The sequence below is a fragment of the Ruditapes philippinarum genome, unplaced genomic scaffold (assembly GCF_026571515.1).
Source record: "Ruditapes philippinarum isolate M1 unplaced genomic scaffold, ASM2657151v2 ctg13903_1_1_1_1, whole genome shotgun sequence".
NCBI lineage: Eukaryota > Metazoa > Mollusca > Bivalvia > Venerida > Veneridae > Ruditapes > Ruditapes philippinarum.
The window spans coordinates 1,088-23,563 of NW_026861517.1; the positions used below are offsets into that span (position 1 = coordinate 1,088).

General features: G+C 30.4%; 1 protein-coding gene across 1 annotated transcript; it reads right to left on the reverse strand.

The window, feature by feature from the left end:
- Positions 1-9,254: 9,254 nt before the first annotated feature.
- LOC132715903 (uncharacterized) lies at positions 9,255-16,726 on the reverse strand. The gene is made up of 5 exons (XM_060699012.1): positions 16,648-16,726; positions 12,423-13,111; positions 10,768-11,142; positions 10,260-10,476; positions 9,255-9,901 (listed from the first exon to the last, which is right to left on the reverse strand). Exons 2-5 carry the CDS (start codon positions 12,888-12,890, stop codon positions 9,726-9,728), a joined length of 1,236 nt encoding a protein of 411 aa, XP_060554995.1. The 5' UTR covers positions 12,891-13,111; positions 16,648-16,726; the 3' UTR covers positions 9,255-9,725.
- Positions 16,727-22,476: the final 5,750 nt, after the last annotated feature.

The window sequence follows — 22,476 nt, forward strand, 5'->3', positions numbered from 1 at the left end:
ATAAAAGTAACAAATTTAGCGAATCAGATAAATGTAATAGTTAAAACATTATATACACGGTGGTTTATTATATCAAAGTGTAATGACATATATTTCAATTTCAACCACATAAGCAAATGAAAGTTAAAAATCTTTTTTTCTCTCCCTCTTTGGTGCCCTGCTACAGACTCCAAAATATTTTGACTCATTGGCAATACAGCTAAGCCATATTGTGCTTTAAAAAAAGACATCAGGACGGTTTTTTAATGACTTTGTATTTTGTATGGAAGACAAAGTATCACTTTGCTTATAATTTGATACCTTTATCACAATCCATTTTATAGAATAGTCAACGCTTTTTTCTACGTTTGATTAGCATCTCACATGTTCTAAATCCGGTATTAAATAATTATACATTTTACGCACTTTTGTTGTTTTTACAGATAATACAATAATTATTATCATTTTATAAAGAATAGTAATAATATGTCTTTAAATTATTCAGCATCGCCGGATTTCTTGGGATTTGTTTTGTTAAGTGATGCATCATTTCTACAGCACTCATTTTAAATTTAATGTTACACTGGAGAATGCAAAGCGCAACTAATGAACAAATATTAAAAAGTGGCCAAGTTACAAAATCTAAAATCCCCGGGTATAATATTTGCTTTTTTGAACTACAAAACTATGAATACAAATCTGGAGAAAGTGTGATCCCTTTAAAGCTTTAATAACAACAGAGTTACATGAGAATTGCAGACTCGTTTGATTGAGCCTGCATATTTTAATACTGAAAAAGTGCAACATCCCTTACGCCCCTTGCACTACTCTCCTGTGCGAAGGTCAAATGTTGCACTATCACTCACTGTCTGAAGTAACGTGAGTGTATTCATTGAGCTGCGAGGGGAGCGTACCCTAGCACCGGCTTGAGCGGTACTCAATTTTAAAAAATTAAAAAGTGTTCGAATCAATGATCCCCACAAATTTAATAAATATTTTCGTACGGTTAAACTGAAACGCTTGAAAAAAGTGGATGCTCGCTCTAAACTGTACACAGCGCATTCATTTATGTAATCAAATGGTTGTAGATGAATAGAAAACTGCGTTAACATGTGTGTTGTAAAATATTATCAGCCTTATATCTATACCATTCAGCACTGTATTTAATTTGGGAAAAAAAACAAAAAACAAAAAAAAACGAGTAATTGAGACTTCTGTGTCCAGTTTTTATCTGTCAGCATAACCATTTGCTTGAACTCCAGAGCAATTTGGATATCCTCATTAACTCGATACAAGGAATTTTTGATGGTTTTTAATTGATAACAAAAAGGAACAAATTTTCCTATGCGTCAAAAAACAAATTTTGGTTTAAGGGGTTAAAATTTTCATCGATAGAGACTTTAAAGGGCATTTTTTTTCATTCATTTTCGAGATTGGGCTTTTGGTGTGGTTTTTTTAAAATTTCAAATAATAACGTCCCCCATGCTTTAACAATAATTATTTTGTACGTGAAAAAATTTTGACCTAAAAGTGTAAAAAAAATCAAAAAAAAGAATCTTACGTTTTTAAATTCATAGTCAAGATAACCACATTATTCATTTATTATCTTATATTGTAAAAAATACAAATAAATAAAAAAAAATTAAACAAAAGAAAATAACCCCGACAAACGTGTTCTTGTGAGCCTTCAACTTAGTTCTCTATAAATCAGTATTTTTTGTTACAATTTTGTGACAACCAGTATAGACTTACAACTTAGTAGCTTTAACATGGAAAATTTTATACTATTAATAACTATTTTCTTTTGTTTGGGTTTTACGTTTTACAAACACAGTAGAGGTCATATGACGACTTCTTTTCTTAACTGACGGCGAAAGACCGTGCATCTTTTCAGCTATAGTCCAAGAAATTTGTGAAAAAATTGCATGAAACTTGGCATGGTGTCAAGAGATAGTATTTAAAGGTATTTCAGCCTGGGATCCACTTTTTAAAAATCCAAGATGGCCGTCAAAATCCAAGATGGCCGCCAAAATGTAAAATGTACACAGGGCATGTCAAAATGAAGTCATTTATGACTAGAAAATGATATAAATTGACATTATAGGTCAAACATAGTAATTTCTTGGAAAAATGCTTAAGTAGCATTAGTAGAAAATTCAATATGGCTTCAAAATCCAATATGGCTGCCATTAAATGATAATATTTTGACAAATTTCTATAATAAAGGTACTTTTTATCATCAACACTTTTCATAAATATAACAAACTAAAAACTTAGCATTCTTGGATAAAAACTGTATACACAGATGTACATTTACATAGAAAAAACTTGCATTTATGGATAAAACCATGCGAGCACATTATTTAGCTTGATATTTCAAAGAATAGGGAGCGAGCGATATTGTACACCAAAGGCGTCAGCTTTACAATTTGACTAAGTTTTTTTCATGCAAGTTGGTTTTGTAAAAAAATACATGATGGAATACGTTAAACCCTAATACACTTATTTTTTAGCATAATAGAAGGTCACAGTTAAAGGTCAATAACTCTATCATGGATTTTGACAGGATTATGTCCCTTTTAAATATTGAGAATTCTTCATAATGTAGGTTCTTGTTTGGCTTTAAAGCACCAAGAACAGTCTAGCACTCAATGATGTCCTACCGATAGCTCTTGTCAATGTGAATGATTCTGATACCATGCAAATTAGCCGCTGATTTTAATAATGATCCCCAGTTACCTTATTATCAAAACATAACACACACAAATTAAAGTGAAAATCAATACAAAACCAGTTTCTTTATGCGGAAAACAACATATCGTAGAATCACCAAAACAGAATGACTAATACATTATTTTGCGGATCAACATCTACAGAAATTGAATCCTGAGCCCATAAAGTGAGGGCACAGAATGCGTCCTCGCGCTTCTGTAGATGTTAATGCATGAAAAGTGTGAATTAATCCTCTATTGTATTATATATTTAAGTGCACACTATTCCTTAGCTTATTTGAACCAAATGTTCAGTATTATTCATACTACTAAGTGTTGGAGACGTAAGGGTTTCTTCTCCTGTCAATTCTTTTAAATAAATGTAGTTTGCATCATCCTTGTGATTGTCTTACTGCAGCTGTGAGTTCTCTTTCCTTAGTAATTTAAGCGGCATATATTTTGTGTCATAGATAACGGAATCAGACTCTTATTATGATTGTCATTATTTTGGCAAAGTCTTGTGAATAAACAAGAAAAACAGAATGATATTGAACAAAAATATCTTTGGTTTTTCTGAAATCAAACTTAATTAAGTGTTTGGCATTATTAAGATAAGTAATTCGTGACTTTATATGAGATCAAGTTTTGACTTTTGCAGCTCTTTATATTTGTTAATTTTGATTTGAGATTCCATTTGTAAGATTGAGATGCTAACTTACTGACTTACTGCAAATTTAGGGCTGCATTCCAGGGGCAACGCGTAAATTTCTCTCTTTTATATTTTAAATCAATTGAAATGCCTGATTAAGCCTTACATAAGCATATGTCTTTTCTGATATTACAGTATAATAGTTGATTTATAATCTCAGTTGTTGCTATTTTGGTTTTTGTTTTTGAATTTCAAAAACAATTGGAAATCTTTAACAAATTATAAATTGTTTACATAGATTAATTTTTTTCTGTTGGTTTCCAAAACTATCATAAAAGGACTGTACACAATAACTAGTGAAATCATGCCGCATTTAGCTTAATTCATGAGGTTGTCATTTGTTTTTTGTTTTTGTTTTTTTCTTTTCTTTTTTTTCTTTTTCACAATAACAATGAACAATTGACCTTAACTTGACAGACATTCAGTACTAGATCAATAGGTGTTAATTATTAATAATTGACTAAAGTTTTCTTGTTTATACAGATTAGTATTAGTTGATAACACTTTAAACATTACCTTGCTTAAGTTAGTATAAAAACGACCTGATGTACAACTGTTGAAATATCATTATTTCTAACATCTTCAGCAATTTACTAGCCTAGTATCCACATTTTTTTTTAAGAACTGGTCACTTTTGACTCTGAACATAAATTACTTCAAGTAGTCTTTGGTTACGTTTAACTTTTTATTCTTATCAAAATACAAATTACATAGTCTAGAATTCTCTAAAATTATTATTATGAAGTGTTTTCTTTTTAGGGAAAATTACATAGCTGTTGGTAAAAATATACAAAATTTCTTTACCATTCCTTTAGCACTTGCACAATGACCAAATAGGTCAGCTACATATTATATCATTGGAATAAGGCTAAGCTTAGTTTGATTGCAAGTTACTTGCCCTTGAAATTACCTAAAATTAGCAAAGAGATTTTTATTCAAGGGCAGATAATGAAATTATGAGATGGTTTAGCTTCCATTTTTTGTTTCTTTTGACTTTTCGTAAATCAAGTAAAAATGCTTTTAAAAAATAAATCTGGGAATTAATTATGAGCATGTTTCAATATGAATCGGATGCTTCAAAACAGTTTCATAACTAAATGGGTTTTTGTCACAAAACCATATGTCTCCCAAAACTATGCATGGTCACTTATGTGAAGTTTCATTGAAATCCCACCAGTAACTTGACCTGTGAAAGTCGGACAATATTTTTTTATTTATAGCTCTGACGACCATTTTTGCGGCGAAGCGAAACGTGCTGGTGATGTGTGCATGCACAACTAGGGATGGTACTGCTCTCTCCTGTAAAGTTTAGTTGATATTCAACCAGTAGTCGGACCAGTGAAGACCGGGCAAGATATTTCTGTTTTTAGCTCTGGCGGCCATTTTGTGCAGCGAAGCGAAACGTGACGGTGATGTCCACAACTTGGGATGGTACTGATTACTCATGTAAAGTTAAGTTGCAATCCCACCTGTAGTTAGCCCTGTGAAGGATGGACAAGCTAAATGTCGACGAACGGACAGACAGTTGGCGAAAGCAAATACAATATGTCTCCCAAAACTTTTCTTCATGCTGATATGTTAAAGAAACATGTATTTGTGCTATTTTATACTAATTTGAAAATGATTACAGCTGGTAAGCTAATATAATCTGAACATTTCAACATAGTGGCCATCTTGAATTTTGGCAAGCATGTTGGATATGCAAAACCTAGATCCGATGCTTGAATATAAATAATTATGCACTACCATAATTTTAAATTGGTGTTATTTTATATTGTTCTGTAATGACGACAACAGCTGAAAACTATTACATTCTGCAAAATTTTAATATGGCGGCCATCTTGGATTTTGGCAGCCATCTTGGATTTGCACAACCTGGATCCGAGACTTGAATATATATAAATGTGTAATAAAATAAAGTGGTGCTATTTCAAACTGACCTGTAAAGAATACAGTTGAAAAAACTTTAATATTTTGAAAAACATAATAAATGGCGGCCATCTTGGATTTTGGCGACCATTTTGGATTTGCACAACCTAGATCAGAGGCTTGAATATTAATTAATCTGTAATATAATGAACTGATGCTTTTTCATACTATTCTAGGTATGACTACAGCTGAAATACCCAAATATTCTGAAAATTTTTATATATGGCGGCCATTTTGGATTTTGGCGGCCATATTGGATTTTTAAAAAGTGGATCCTAGGCTAAAATGAATTGAAATACTATTTCCTGCCACCATGCCAAATTTCATGCTTTTCACAAGAGGTGCACAATTCACCCTATTTTATGCACGGATTTCTTGGAGTACTACCAACGCAACTGAACAAAACAACTGTCGTTCTGTAAGCAAGCCGGATAGATTCTCACTTTAAAGATTTATCAAAAGTTCTTGGCTGAATTTTCACACACATAGGTGAGGGCCAAATCTGAAAAAATGTCTGTTGATCAAAGTTTATTTATATAATAGGCCCCTTTTTAACCTAAATACATTCGTAAAGCTGTAATTAGAATGTAGAATCAATAATGTTAAATTTTGTGTATTTTGATTTTTAATATGCTTTTTAGGCTCTCTATTTGCACTTCGTTTTCCTATATTTTGATATAGACATTTAACTGCACTGCATTTCTCCAAAAAGTGAAATGTTCTTCTTGTATCTCTGTCAAGGAGAATATTTTATCTGCACATTCATTAGAATCTTATTTATCATATAGTTGAAATTACTCGCTTCAAATAAAAGCAGTCATTATGTCTATATATGTTGGTTTACATTTTACAACATTGGCTATGAATCATTGTAAATAAATGTGGGTGGAAGAAGACATCTGTCATATGTACATAATTATTTCTGTTTACAGCATAATGCATATCATTATATCATACTTATTATCATGGTATACTCCAGGGTGTCTTAGATTATGTTTTAATTAAAGGAAATTGGAACTATGCGCCAAAATGTTCACGACCTCATGTCTATTTATGACGTAATTGACCTATCGTGTCTCTTTCACCTGTCAATTGTAAGTATATTCCTAATACTAGTTCATTGTTTATCACAAATATTACATGAAATTTCACATCCCTGCGTTAACTCTCATTTTTTACCAAAGGAGGATATCAAATTCACATAAAGCTGTTGGAGGCAAATGAATACGCTCACATATACGCGTTTATTTGAAATATTAATATTAATTTTAGCATACATATATTGTCATACTTTAACAAGTTAAACACAAGTGCCACTTTAACTTCGACCTTAATCTTGAAACTTAACCATTTTGATGTGCTCGTTCAATCTCATATAATACTTTTGTACAAACTCAGTCTTATTAAAAGATAGCTGTGCATATAATCTTTTTATCTAAGCATTTTATATATGCACTTAGGTTTCATTCAATTTCATCTGTTTTACTTTTGATCAATAACTAATTCTTTTAATCAATAACTACGGCACATGGAACAATTGATATAACGACAGTTTCACCTATATTGAGCAGTGATCACCTAGAGATAAAAGGTGTAGTAAAGTTGATTTCCAATGATGTATCGATTAATTGTTATAAAAGCGTATTCCGTTGGCATTCATGTGAACCTTTCCCACGATATATTTACGATAATTTAAAATAATTACTTTCTACTTTATTGAATCCTTGACAAAGGCCGACATTGGTACCACAAAGAAGCATTGCGCTCCCTCTGTCCTTTTTCAATAAAGTTTTCTCGGAAACAGTGCTCGAAAGAAAACACAATAACGATACTACTGTCCATATATTCCTTCATTATAATTTATTTGTTTATTTCTTAACTGTCAAATTACAAAGAACAGTAAAACCTAAAGTCGCAGGTCTTTTAACATTTCTTCTAAAACATGTTGTTTTATTACACTTTTTTCCGATCCAGGTTATCGAACGTTATTGTTGTGTTGTTTGTAGCTGTTTAAAGTTTCTTTTACATGATTATTTTTCTTTCTGTGTGGCACCAGTATTCATTCCTACTTGACAACTGTACAGGCACTATATAAAGTACAGGCTTATAAATTTGTCGTTTAACGACTTGTGTAAATTTGCACGCTTCTTTTTTTTTTAACCCGTTGCAAAATTCATTTTTGTTTAGTTCCTTTAGATCTTTTCTGGTTTAGGACACACGCATTCTTACACTTGAGGGCCATGGCCGCTTTTCATGATATATGACGCTAAAGGTAGCCTTACTGTAATGCTTTCCTGCCAAAAATATAACATTGGCCAATATTGTAACAAAGATTTGTTTCAAAATCTTGGGCATTAGATTATTTAAAATCCCTCATCTTTTATCGCTTTGTATTAAATCCGGTTATAAGCGATTAAAAATGATTAAATACCAAAGATTGTGAAAAATAATTATATTTTTGTCTCTGTCTTATGGTGTACATATTTTTCTTTATTTTAACTGAAAAAATCGTGATGTCAATAAAACAGCAAGTAGACATTGATCGTTAATTTTATTATTATGACCGTGGCAATGTAAAAATGAATGTAAGTTTGGCTAGAATACAACTGAATTAAAACATGTAAAGTCATATTATATTATAATGATTAGACAAGAAGTGTATGTATTTCGACCTGCTTATTCATATAAAAATTCTAGAGTGATGTTTACCAATGTTATTTTTCAAATGAGTGTATGTTTACGTAAGTTACTTTGCAAATTATTGCAATTTTAGATCCGTCTATTATTTTACACACGACGTTAATGGAAACTTTAATGACCCGGTCAACATTTGGTATCTTCTATTATCAAAGAAACATCCGTCATTCATTTATAAACAATTATTTTCATACACTATTATCAGTATAGTGTTGTTGAAACTCTTTTGACTTATTTATTTACTGCTTGGAAAACTCATCAGTAAATGGAATTATATGACAATTATCATATCACTGGTTTGAAGTATACCCAATAGATAGGGAGCATCAATGAGTTGATTTTACATCGTAGGCGTGGTGTATTTTATCTCATGTTTCAATGACTTATGTGTGCATTTATCAAATGATCTTAATAAACTTACAATAAAGTACAGCAAATAATTGCATTTCTATCACTTGTTTGTACGACAGAGAACGTGAAGGGACACACAACTATCAAATATATCATTTGCATATAAGATAAAGCTGCTCGTGAGTTTGCGAATAGTAGTTGATATGTTTGAGGCATTTTAATTTGTAGATTGTATGCATACATTTGTGGTAGCTAAAGGTGCAAGGAAAATGAATGTGTCTTATGGCTTGAGAATATCATAATTGTATGAAAAAAGGTTGGCATTGTTAATCGCAACTTAATTCAGACATCATTTTAAATTTATAAGCTATATTTTCATCTAGTCTATACTAAATTTGTCTATATAATATCAATGAAATTTCCTGATAGTGACAAAAGTGCATGATTTTCAACTTATCTATATCTCTATCATATGTATGCATTTCAAAGTTAGGGCATTTTATCGACATTTTTACATATCACACCTTTACATATTGTAATTGTACCTTTCATAGGTCAATGATACAGTGTTACCTGAATCGATGTTTTATCTGACGTCAACAATGTTGACATGTACGTCAGGCTTGATTGACATTTTAAATAGAAAATTATGAATGCATTTAACAGAGCTTTTTTTTTATTTCTTCTTTCTTTTTCTTTTTTTTTTGTGTGTTAATTCCACTATTTCCATAACCCTAACATGCTGGAACCGAAGGTGACTGCCGTTCCATCCCGTATAGGGCAAGGTCAGCAAGTACATTTATTGTGCAGTCTCACCAGGTTTTATATTGTTGTTAGCTCAATTTTAGTTGTTTTATGAAATATTTCGTATGACCGTTCCATATTCAACCAAAGTTCGACAAACCCATTATACTTGTTTAACAATTTAAGTCTTGTTTACAAATCCAATCCAATATTATTAGGGAACAGGAATATTTTAGGGCACACGAGCATACTTAAATAAGATAAAGTCACTCTCAACAATTGGTACATAAAAAGAAACACAGCTGTAATCTATTGAAATAGTGTCTTCATGGAATTTAATAATATTTTAAGTACGATGTATACTCCTAAACATAAGCTGACCAGAACCGTTTTAATTGCTCTAATTAAAAAGACATATTGTGTGTGTCTATTTATGTAAAGTCATTCGACCAAACATTGTGATGTTTTTATCAAAAGTGTAATTAAACGCTTAAAACAACATGTACTAACTAATCTTAACATTTGACGACAAAAATAAGTAGTTTTATTTCCTTTTAGGTAACCCTATGCAACAACTTTAAATATACTTTAAGTATACATTTTTATCAAAATATATATTCCTTCAGACCATGCTTTAAATGGTTTTTACATATCTTATCAGAATGTTCCATTTTGAAAAGAAGGATTTGGATAATAGAATGTTCTGTTTCAGCAAGAGAAACGCCCTCTATAAATGGTTCTAGCGTTGTTAAACCTTGCAAGCCAATGTTGAGTTCCAATCCTAAAAAGAAATAATTCATAGATTAGAAATAAGGTTGATTCAGTGTAATGAACAAACTAAATTAAAATAACATTCAAAATTATCTTAATGTGTTAGTTCCTATATAATTTTCAATAATAGGTTTATTGTTTACAAAAATATGTCCGTAACATAATCTCATCATACCAATTTAAAAGTAAATGGTTAAATAGAGAACTTAAATGTGTATAGATTCATAATTATGTAAACATTTTGTTTTCAAATTGAAATGTCTGGCTAAACACCTCACAGAGAATATTATATTATAATATTTTTTTTATATTTTGGTACAGAATACCGTTGTATCTTAGCAGCTTTTGAAAAAAACACACAAATATACCTGTATTAAAGTTACATGATCTTGAAGCATCGCCCTCTGTTATGATAAAGAGATCACAGTCTTCTATGTAAACAACATTTTCGATCTTCTGTGACAGTTTAATTTCATACAATCTTGGACTAAACTTCATGTTGTTGAGGCAATATGAGTCACTTATACTCGCTTCGTCTGACAGTTTGTAAGTATTGAAACATTTCAGAAATATATTTCTCATCATCTGCAAAAGCAAACATTGTTTAAGTTATCATGTTTGTAATGTTGAAATCTACATGCACTTTTAAATGAAAATGAATTAAAACAATATACCATTACCAATAATTTATGACTTTAATAAACAAATATTACGTTTGAATAATCAGATTTGGTCTTAACAAGTATTAAAAACGAAAGCATTGCAACATGACATTTATTTTTACAATATCTTTGATATTTTTTCATTGGATACATCCGGTCAGAAATGCAAAAAAATATATAGATGTAGAGATGGCAGACTTTAAAAATATCTTACCGATTTATCTAATACTGTTCTTAAAACCCTGAAAACATTTGAATCACATTTGTTAATTGCTAAGGCTAAATGTCTATATTTTGTGTTTCCAAAAACCTTCAAAGTAAACGGTGAACCTCCATTGTCCTCAAAGGCAGAAGGATTGTACGCCGATATATCGAAGGAAAGATTATGAACACGTTTTTCAGGTGCTGGTACTAGTGTTTTATTGTTACGTTCTAAAGATGCAACAGCTCCGAATATTCCACTTGGATGAATTATACATTCATCACTAAGTCCTAAAGTAATTGGTGCAAGTCCTGAAGATCCGTCGCAACATATTACCAACTTACGTCCAGATATTTGATCAACTATGTCACTGCTGTCACGACAAAACTAGAATAAAGACAAAAACGATTATACAAGCGTTCCAAACATTAGGATCGAAAAAAAAGTCAGTTAATCTTTCACTAGAATTCTACATTATAAATAATATATTTTCGTTGTCAGAATCATAATTGAAACAATTTTCTAGGGTCAAAAATTTACTTGTTTATTATTTCAAAATCATATCATATTTCATAATAAAGGGTTAAAATGGTGACCTTTTTGACACAAAAATCAGATCTTTCTAGTGTGATTTAATAAGCAATTATTAGTCATCTAGCAGGAAATTGGCTATTTCCCTTGATTTAACATATTTATATTTAAAGAAAAGTACAAAAAAATACAAATATATACGAAACATATTGTTACCACACTGGTAATACATTTAGCCCTGTACAATATCTTTTTCTTTGCAGTAATTAAAGACGCATGCCTTATGAAAAAATATTTAAAAGTAAAATATTGTAAAGTGAGCTAAAAGGTTACCTTCACATTGCAAACAATATTTACATTTCGTGTAAATTACCAGAAAGAAGTAAAAATATGCAACAACAGACTTTATTGCGTTTGTTACGCAGTAATAATATGGTGATAAATACTTCAAAATCAGTTATAAATCCTATAACATTATTTATTGAATCTGCCTTAAAATCTTAGTAAATTTTTCTCAAGATTGATTTCTTGAATTATTTTGGGTCATTTTTGTAACTAATTACTGAAAATTGCCATTAGGCGCTTTTGTACCTTGTACTAAGATACATTTATATGTATGTGCCGATTTCAATCACTTGAGTGACTATATGGTAGAAGTTTATTATACAGCGTGTAATGTAAAAAAAAACACAAAAGAGACGACATTGCTTATCTCATTAAAAGGTCCCACTATATGAGATTTTCATACATTGATAAGTTCAATACTGAATTATGTGGGACTAGTTCATAGCTGTCAGACTTGTGTCGGCGCTAGCTGGGTCAGAATAATATATAGATTTTGCAGATGTGTACGAGTCCAAAAGAATGAGTGTTTGGACTCCTGAAATGAAATCGAGGCTGTATGGGGTAAGCCAGTTTGTACATTTGATTTGGAATTGGTGGGCTCTGAAAAATTCAAATAAGGCTACTAACAAAGTGAGGACTGGATGTCATTACGATTTCTTTACAAACATCACAAAAGCCTAAAAGTTCATTGGTTTTATATTTTTATGAATTATATATAAGGAAATGTATTAGGTTTTTAAATTATTTTGCTGAACTTGTTAAGACATATTGAAGGCATTAATTCCACTTACCTTTGTGCCAAATTTCATTTCGATGTCAGTCGCATAAAGTGGTAAAATGTGTAATATATATTCGAGGTATATTCCAGCCCGTGTGTAAAAGCATCCATCTTTCCATAAACCTTCTAAGTTGTCAAAATCAACCCCATAACTTCTAAGAAATGACACATATTGGGATTGTATGGTTATCTGATACATTCTTTTTTCAACGTTGGATTTTGTATGTTCCTCATACAGCACTAGTTTTTTTACACGAGTACACTGAACAGCTATAAGTGCTGAAGTCAAACCTATAGGACCAGCTCCTATTATTATCACTGTTGATTGTGCCATGTCTCTGCGAATTTTGCTGGACACAATTTTTGTTCCCATAAAAATAACCACAGCAGAAATGGTAATCAAAAAGTACACCGAGATATCCATATAATTTGCGTGCATGATTCGCGCAATTGTATCCTCGTCACATGTCATTGTTGCCATCCGTGGAAATTTATTTCTTCATTCTTGTTGCATCTCATGAATATAAAATAAGGCTCATGCATAGCATTTAGTGCTATTATCTTTTTTATGAACAAGCCTGTAATCAAACAGTTTCTATTCCGTCTGAATGTATTTAAATTGGAATAATTCTTGCAAAAACATAGAACCCTGAAACTCATTGGATCCACTGCTGAGAACTTTGAATTCTTTCATTTGACATTCTGTAGGAACAAAAGGAGCAAAATATCATTTGCTTCATTGTTGTCTATACTATATGTAAAAGGAATGATTTAAATAAAACCTGACTTTTATAAAGAAATGTAAATATCCATTTAATATAATAATTTATTATATTAAATACAGGGACACATTTAAAAGGAAATATGATTAAATTGTAAGGATAATCTTACAAAACAATGCAATTATCTCATTCAAATCACAACATTAAATTGCTTTCTGAAATATTTTAACCTATTTCTATAAAACTGTTGATCGCGAATCCTTGTTCATTAAACATGTGTTTTTTTATCTTCATTAATTAAGTTTTATTTTTTTTAATTTCCATTCATTCATTTTAATTACATGAAAACTATTTTGTTAAATCCGTAAAATATATCCTCCATTCGTAATGTAAATATCCGTATGATATAAATATCCGCGGACGTTTGCATACTGAACGCGTTCACTATCTGAAAGCAACTGACTCTAACATCGATGGTTTTAACAATATCCAATACTAGCAATCCTACTCTTGACATTCAGTAATGTTTTATGCATTTCATCTAACAGGAAAGAAAACTTTAGTGTGAAAACAATCCCGACGACATTTTTCGCTAATTTATTTATCTTAATTTATTCTTTACCAATTCACCTTTGTTTATCATTCGCAAAGTTTATTATCGAAGTATCAATTGACAAAGGAAGTAAATTGATGTATCTATACTTATATTTGTAAGAATTGTAAATATGTTGTACCAACGTTGTTAACTATTTTGTGGTTTCAGCGTCAACACTAAATACATAAAAAAAATCACCATAACACGATGTTTTGTTCCATATTAAATGGGAACCAATCACGATCTTGTTTTCGCCCCTTGTAAGTAAATGACAAGACATTTATAACAATATTTTTGTAACAAAAGATGCATAAACAAGTGCTGTTTAAATCATTAGAAATGCAGTTTATATAATGAAGTCATTTTTTTTCAATTGTGTTACATGTATTTGTATTAAATGAGTTTTCTATTTTTCTGTTAATTATAATGATGGCATATAAAAATATAAATTAAATGCTTCCTGCAAAATGAGTCCTGTCTATTTCTTTTTGTGTTCATTTCATTTCAATCCAACATCAAATGATCGTGATACGACACACATTTGGCTTGGAAGAAATTTCCTTTTCTGAAAAAGAAAATATTAAGTAAATAAGAAATAAATAAATAAGTATTTAACGTCTTATCAACATCAAAATATTGATGAATAACTATATATTACGATATTAACCCTGCATTTGTCGTATCGAACTTTTCATAAGCTTATGTCTAATTTCAAATGAAATGCGCATAGCATATATAAATAAATTCCAATTATCGATACTCCCCTTCCTATGATTATTATCCTTTCTTTATAAAATAAGTACATGTAACAATTAAAACCTATGACTATTAACATGTACTAAAGACGTTACCGAAAACTTTAACTAAAGCTATCTAAATAGTTTATTTATATTCATACTCATTGTCCACTTAGTAGTTTAACATCAATTATTGAATGAAAGTAGGCAAGTCATGATATATCTAAAGTATGTCACACAATTTACAGGTACATTGTACATTGCAAACCAAAGATTTCTATTGAATTTGTTTTTAGCGATAACAAAAGAATCTAGTTTAGCGATTTAAATATTTATTTTTGTCAAAAGCAACCTTTCTCTTGATTTTTGGTACAAACATGTTTCGTTAATAAATACGAAACGCTTCATCAAGTTCGACAATTGCTGTATTTTTATTCAGGCTTTATTTTACCTGACCTGTCCTGACACTTGTTTCTTCAAGGTTTATTAAGTTTTCTTGAAATTAATAAATGTACCAAACGAATATTATTATAATGCACGGAGGGGCACATAAGGTTTTCCTCAGCTAGTGATACTGAAAAATCGCCATATGACATTTTAGTGTTGGTGCGGCTTAAAACTCAAACAACCAAGTACCATGCTGACATACTAGGCATTCTAGATTATAATTTGATTCACAGTTCGTCGTATATTGTTATGCTTTTCAAGAACTAAACTTTATTGGTATTTTATGCTTGGATTTAACCCCGTTAATTTATAAAGCCTTTAAAATCACATTCTCTGCAAACATTCAGCTAAAATGACAACGGCAGCATATATTGGTACCTTAATATACAACGGAGTGCATAGATCTTTCTCTGCACCTAGTAAACTATCTTTTCCTTTGATATTTCAATGAGTTGAATACTTCAATGAGTCTATATATCCTGTCTAACAGTAGAACAATATACAAGGTGATTTATACTTTAATATTTAACTGTAGGTCTAATATCGACTTCCTTTGATCTGCTTATTCAATAATAATTAGATTCTTTAATCTTTTCGAGTATTTAAATTTTACAACAGTTCGCATTCTTATATCAGTTAACTTCTACAAGTTGAAACGTAAGGTATTCACGATTGTCATGCGGCAGAATCGAAGGTGTTTATATTTTCGAGTTTTTAGTTTATTTAACAACACGTGTGTTAGATTAATTTACATCAATATTGAGAAGAAAGGGTCAAGTAAGTTCATATTCAAGATGTTACAGTGTTGTTATAATATAAAGTTAGTGTCTATGAGAAATATAGAATTAAACTTTTACATAAAATAATAAAACGCTCGATGCAAATAATAAATAATCACATTTCGGAAGTACTTATAAAGTTATCTCTTTACGCGCTGTTGCTATATGCCTATATTTGAGGCCATACTAAGGATTGATTGCGTGATTTGTGGGTGTGGAAAGGTGATGATACTAAAAAAAACACAGCTCGATCTGTAAAAACACCATCAGACTATCGTTGGTAGATTAAACGAATTCGTGTATATGGCGTTAATTTGACGGTTTCTTAACTAACACATCTTTAAACTTAATTTAGAAATACGTTAACTTTATTTTATAAACAATCCGTTCATTTTACAACGCAGTAGCTAAATAACTTTTTCTGAAAATACTAATTGAATCTTGGCTCTCTATAATGAAAAATAATACTAGTATACTATGCATAAATTTATACCAATAGAATAAGTTACATTACGACAGGTCATCGAAGTATCCTTTGTTGTAGTTTCACTAGATTTTAAATAATTTTCATTGCTTGTAACTTATTCATGTAAATAAAAGCTATTTATTTGAAATATAACTATTAGAAATAGCAAGCCATGACCAGTGAATCTATTAAAGGTTGATAGACTCGTTTACATGGGTACCGAAATAAACATTTTCATTTAAAATGGAACACCGTGTCATTTTGTTACTCCTACAACATGTATTGATAATTTATATTCATTATCAATCAGGCAACCCACCTCGTTTAACATAATACATGTATAAGTAAAACTGTTGACGTCAGAATAAAAACTATAATTATATATGCACAACAAGTATTGTGAGATTCATGATAAAATGATCTACAGCAAAACATATATGTATATGATATATATATCTAATATAAAAATTACAGAATATCTAAAGTGCTTACCTTTATGATTGTATAATATACTCTGTTAGAACCCTACACAAATCAAGTTCCCCGCGAATTGAAAAAAAAGTATGTGAACTATTTCAATTAAAAGAAAACATATACCAATATAGTCCCTTGTCCTTTTACATTACAATAGTAATGATAAATAAAAAACGAAATAATACATTCCAATGTGTTCATGTTGTGTAAGTCATTACGTTTATGTATCACATTGCAAATGAGCTTATCGAATTACCTAAACCTTATTAATAGGTAAATCCCGGCGTCGCTGTCGAAAAAGTGTTAAATTACATTGTAAATGAAAACAAAAGATAAAGTATGAAAAGTGAAACCTAGACGAACGACGATAAAACTACGTTACATGTCAAAGAGATTAAGAACAATTTAATACTTTGAACCTTTTATCATATCGTAATATTTTTGTACTCTTTTAGAGCTCATCTATGTAAAGTGCATTTAAATCTAAATTATTTAAATCTAAATAACCAAATAGCAACACTTTAAACAGATGGTAAATATATTCGTTTTTATATGTCCGTTTAGTAAATTAAAATAAATTAACTTTTGCGACGTTTTTCTTTCTTTATCGGCATTTCTGTCAGCTTTTGCTTCTGACGTATATCTAAACACTTCAATATATAAAGAAACAAACGACCACACGGTTGGCTTTCTTGTAAATCAATTCAAAGAATACAAACACATTTAAAGCATGTTCATTAGCCATAAAATTCGTTTAATTGAATATAAATCTAGGAAAATATAAACAAAAGTATACATCTATAAAACAAACAGGAATATTAATGTAAACCGAAGCTTCTGTGTCTGCTGTTTGAATGAAAATTTCTTGTTTTATTCTACCAGATAAAAAATGGCCTTTTCTTTGCATAATCCTTATATTTCTGCTTTGAAACACTCTAAATTGCAAAATTATAAGAGCTGGGGGTGTCGCGGGGATTATATGACTTTTACTTAATAAAGGTCGTGGTGCGACACAGGTTAATTCAAAAAAATATGAGGACAAACATATTACATCGTTATATTTTATTATATTAAGTTGCATCCTGTTGCAGTATCCGGATCCTAGTTTGCTGTAAATTACTTTAAAGCTATAAACCTAGTTGTTGTTTTTGTAATGTCCGGCTTCAAAAATCGTCTCTGAGGCGTAAGTTCATAAAGGAGCTCTTTGAATAGTCAGCATAGGGAAATAACTCTTCCAAAAATAGCATTCTAATATTGTTGACATTATTGTTTTAGCAAATATAAGAAATTCGAAAATATATCAGATAGTTCGTATATGCGTATGCACCCAAACGATGATGATAAAGCAAACTTCAATATAAATCCGACTACCTTGATGCCGTACTAAAAATATAAGCGTGAATTTTTTTATTCGACATGGTCATATTCTATTTCATAAAATAACAAGGTTGTGTTACTTTGTTGGACTTACATAACAATTATTATTACAATAAAGTATAAATAATGAAAAGACAGGATAAGAATAAATAAATGAAATATTGCATCAGAAATTCTAATTTTCATCAGACCTTTTTCCCTTGTGTATAGCTTCTGTCAGACATTTGTATGATGTTTTGATTTAGAGCTATGTTAAATATCATCCGATATATGAATAAATAACAATGCCACATGACAAGATTGATTCAATATGATGCATTTTGGTCCCTATGTTATTTATCACTGCTCGCTTACTTCAATTTGACTTTGATACACTGCTAAGTTGCCAATAACAGTCCAATTGTCAATTGCCAATTAATAAAGTTGAATGACTTTTGAACTAAATCTAGTATATGGAATTTCATGAGCAATGTTAATTAACACTGCTCGTCCAATAATTTAAGTAGTTCCAGGATTACGTCAAGCGGTTACATATTTCTCACTTATCAAATTGAATTTAGTTTTATCTTACTGCGGGTAATAAATAGAGTAAACAAGTATTGTCCATGGTTTGGCTGTTCGATTTATAATTATCCCTTTACTAAGATTTAATCTTGACTTATACTTCAATAGTTCATAAGATTAAAAAGTTATTTAAGATGTACAAGAATATAAAACAGTGTACAATATAAAAGAGGAATGTCCAATCATTCCTGTTTATTATGGCTCTTTTGGTCATTTTAGTGGTTAAACTGGTACATAAAAATCAAGGCAAATTTATATAAATGGACAATTCTTTATTAAAATCATTGAAATATCAAAAGCATTTTTATTAACAGATCAAATATTTACATACACAATTCACATTTCTAAATTAACTTCTTATATATCTAACACTTCTTGGCCACAATTATTCTGCTACTACATATTGTTCGGGCACCGATCATTTTGTGAAATGAAAAATAAATGAATTACTTCATTGACCAGACTAAATCATCAAATTTTTTTTAATCAAAGTTTTAACTAAAAATGTTAGGGCACCGAACAATTTCCAAATTAAAACAAAGATTAACTGACAATAGACCGAAGCATTAAATACAAGTTTTCATTCAAAATGTTAGGGCACCGAACATTTTGCAAATTAAAAAAAGATTTACTAAAGATGGACGCAAGTGTTTAGTCAATGTTTTAACTAAAAATGTTAGGGCACCGAACAATTTCCAAATTAAAACTAAAATTTACTGACAATAGACCGAAGCATTAAATACAAGTTTTCATTCAAAATGTTCGGGCACCGAACAATTTCCAAATTAAAAAATGATTTACTGACGATAGACTTAAGTGTTTAATCAATGTTTTAACTAAAAAATGTTAGGGCACGAACAATTTTCAAATTAAAACAAAGATTAACTGACAAAAGACCGAAGCATTAAATACAAGTTTTCATTCAAAATGTTCGGGCACCGAACATTTTGCAAATTAAAAAAAGATTTACTAAAGATGGACGCAAGTGTTTATCAATGTTTTAACTAAAAATGTTTAGGGCACCGAACAATTTCCAAATTAAAACAAAGATTTACTGACAATAGACCGAAGCATTAAATACAAGTTTTCATTCAAAATGTTCGGGCACCGAACAATTTACAAATTAAAAAATGATTTACTGACGATAGACTTAAGTGTTTAATCAATGTTTTAACTAAAAATGTTAGGGCACCGAACAATTTCCAAATTAAAACAAAGATTTACTGACAATAGACCAAAGCATTAAATACAAGTTTTCATTCAAAATGTTCGGGCACCGAACAATTTACAAATTAAAAAATGATTTACTGACAATAGACTTAAGTGTTTAATCAATGTTTTAACTAAAAATGTTAGGGCACCGAACAATTTCCAAATTAAAACTAAGATTTACTGACAATAGACCGAAGCATTAAATACAAGTTTTCATTCAAAATGTTCGGGCACCGAACAAATTTACAAATTAAAAATGATTTACTGACGATAGACTTAAGTGTTTAATCAATGTTTTTAACTAAAAATGTTTAGGGCACCGAACGATTTTCAAATAAAAACAAAGATTAACTGACAAAAGACCGAAGCATTAAATACAAGTTTTTCATTCAAAATGTTAGGGCACCGAACATTTTTGCAAATTAAAAAAAGATTTACTAAAGATGGACGCAAGTGTTTAGTCAATGTTTTAACTAAAAATGTTAGGGCACCGAACAATTTCCAAATTAAAACAAAGATTTACTGACAATAGACCGAAGCATTAAATACAAGTTTTCATTCAAAATGTTCGGGCACCGAACAATTTACAAATTAAAAAATGATTTACTGACAATAGACTTAAGTGTTTAATCAATGTTTTAACTAAAAATGTTAGGGCACCGAACAATTTCAAAATTAAATCAAAGATTTACTGACAATAGACCGAAACATTAAATACAAGTTTTCATTCAAAATGTTCGGGGACCGAACAATTTACAAATTAAAAAATGATTTACTGACAATAGACTTAAGTGTTTAATCAATGTTTTAACTAAAAATGTTAGGGCACCGAACAATTTCCAAATAAAAACAAAGATTTACTGACAATAGACCGAAGCATTAAATACAAGTTTTCATTCAAAATGTTCGGGCACCGAACAATTTACAAATTAAAAAATGATTTACTGACGATAGACTTAAGTGTTTAATCAATGTTTTAACTAAAAATGTTAGGGCACCGATCAATTTTCAAATTAAAACAAAGATTTACTGACAATAGACCAGAGCAAGTTTAAATACAAGTTTTCATTTAAAAAGTTAGGGCACCAAACAATTTACAGAAGTACAATATACCATGTACAAAATATATAAAAGGGACTTTTTGTAAGCATTAAAGAATTCACTAATGGAAAATTAAGGGCACCGAACATTTTGTAAAATTTCAAAAATTACTTTCTTTATTTCAAATAAGTTTTAAAAATCATAAAAACTTGATTACTTTGAAAAAAAAAATGTTCAGCACTTTTGCGAAATTAGAAACAAAGGCTTAAAAAAGAAATGAATTATTGTAAATCAGTGTTTTAATTCAAAATGTTTGGACGTAAAACAATTAACAAGTTAAAAAAAAAGATTTACTGACAATAGATAGAAGCATTACATACAAGTTTTCATTCAAAATGTTACAGCACCGAACATTTTGGAAATTAAAACAAGAGCATCGCTAGGTGGAACATTATATGCCCAAAAGTGTTTTTAGTAAGGATGAAGCATTTGTAAGACATGGGAATTAAATGTTTTTTCTTAAACAGATGGACAGAAAGACGCCAGGGATATAACATGATATAAGCAAATTTTTTAGGACATATAATTAATGTAATCAATATAAGCTGTAGGTTGATTAATACTCAAGTTTATTGAGCGAAAAACCATTTTCATGACCTTGACTTTGTGACCCAATATTATTAGGGATCTTTTTACAAAATACTGACAATCATCCAATGAAGTTTGAACACTGTGGGCCAAATGGAACTTTAGTTATGCTCAAGAAACCACAATTTTCAGTGTAAGGATCATTGTGACCCTGACCTTTGACCTTTACACCTCAAAGTTAATAGGGGACCTCTACCTAATATGGACAATCATCCTATGAAGTTTGAATATTGTGGGCCAAATGGAACATAAGTTATGCTCCGAAACTGTTTTCAGTTTTAAGATAATAGTGACCATTGACTTTTGACCTTGTGACCCCAAAATCAATAGGGGTGTTCTACTCAATATGGACAATCATATTATGAAGTTTGTATATTGTGGCCAAATGGAACTTAAGTTATGCTCTGAAAATGTTTTCAGTGTCAAGGTCATAGTGACTTTGACCTTGTGACCCCAAAATCAATAGGGGTCTTTTACCAAATATGGACAATCATCCTATGAAGTTTTGTATAATGTGGGGCCAAATGGAACTTAAGTTATGCTCCGGAAACTGTTTTCAGTGTTAGGTAATAGTGACCTTGACCTTTGACCTTGCGACCCCAAAATAAATAGGTTTTTTTTTTAAATATGGACAATCATCCTATGAAGTTTGAATATTGTTGGCCCAAATGGAACTTAAGTTATGCTCCGGAAACTGTTTTCAGTGTCAAAGTCATAGTGACCTTGACCTTTGACCTCAAAATCAATAGGGGTCTTTTTCCCAGTATGGACAATCATCCTATGAAGTTTGTTTATTGTGGGCCAAATGGAACTTAAGTTATGCTCCGGAAACAGTTTTTCAGTGTTAGGTAATAGTGACCTTGACCTTTGACCTTGTGACCCCAAAATCAATAGGGGTCTTTTAACCAATATGGACAATCATCCTATGAAGTTTGAATATTTTGGGCTGAATGGAACTTAGGTCATGCTCCGGCAACCAAATGGCTAACGGACGGACGGACAGAC

What these genes read in the sequence shown, in the direction of transcription:
- LOC132715903 (XM_060699012.1), bottom strand. Translation starts at nt 12,890, where the DNA reads ATGGCAACAATGACATGTGACGAGGATACAATTGCGCGAATCATGCAC. An exon ending in AAATGAAATTTGGCACAAAG is followed by an intron (nt 11,143 to 12,422) that starts GTAAGTGGAATT and finishes TCTTTATTCTAG; the next exon opens with TTTTGTCGTGACAGCAGTGA. An exon ending in GAACAGTATTAGATAAATCG is followed by an intron (nt 10,477 to 10,767) that starts GTAAGATATTTT and finishes TTGCTTTTGCAG; the next exon opens with ATGATGAGAAATATATTTCT.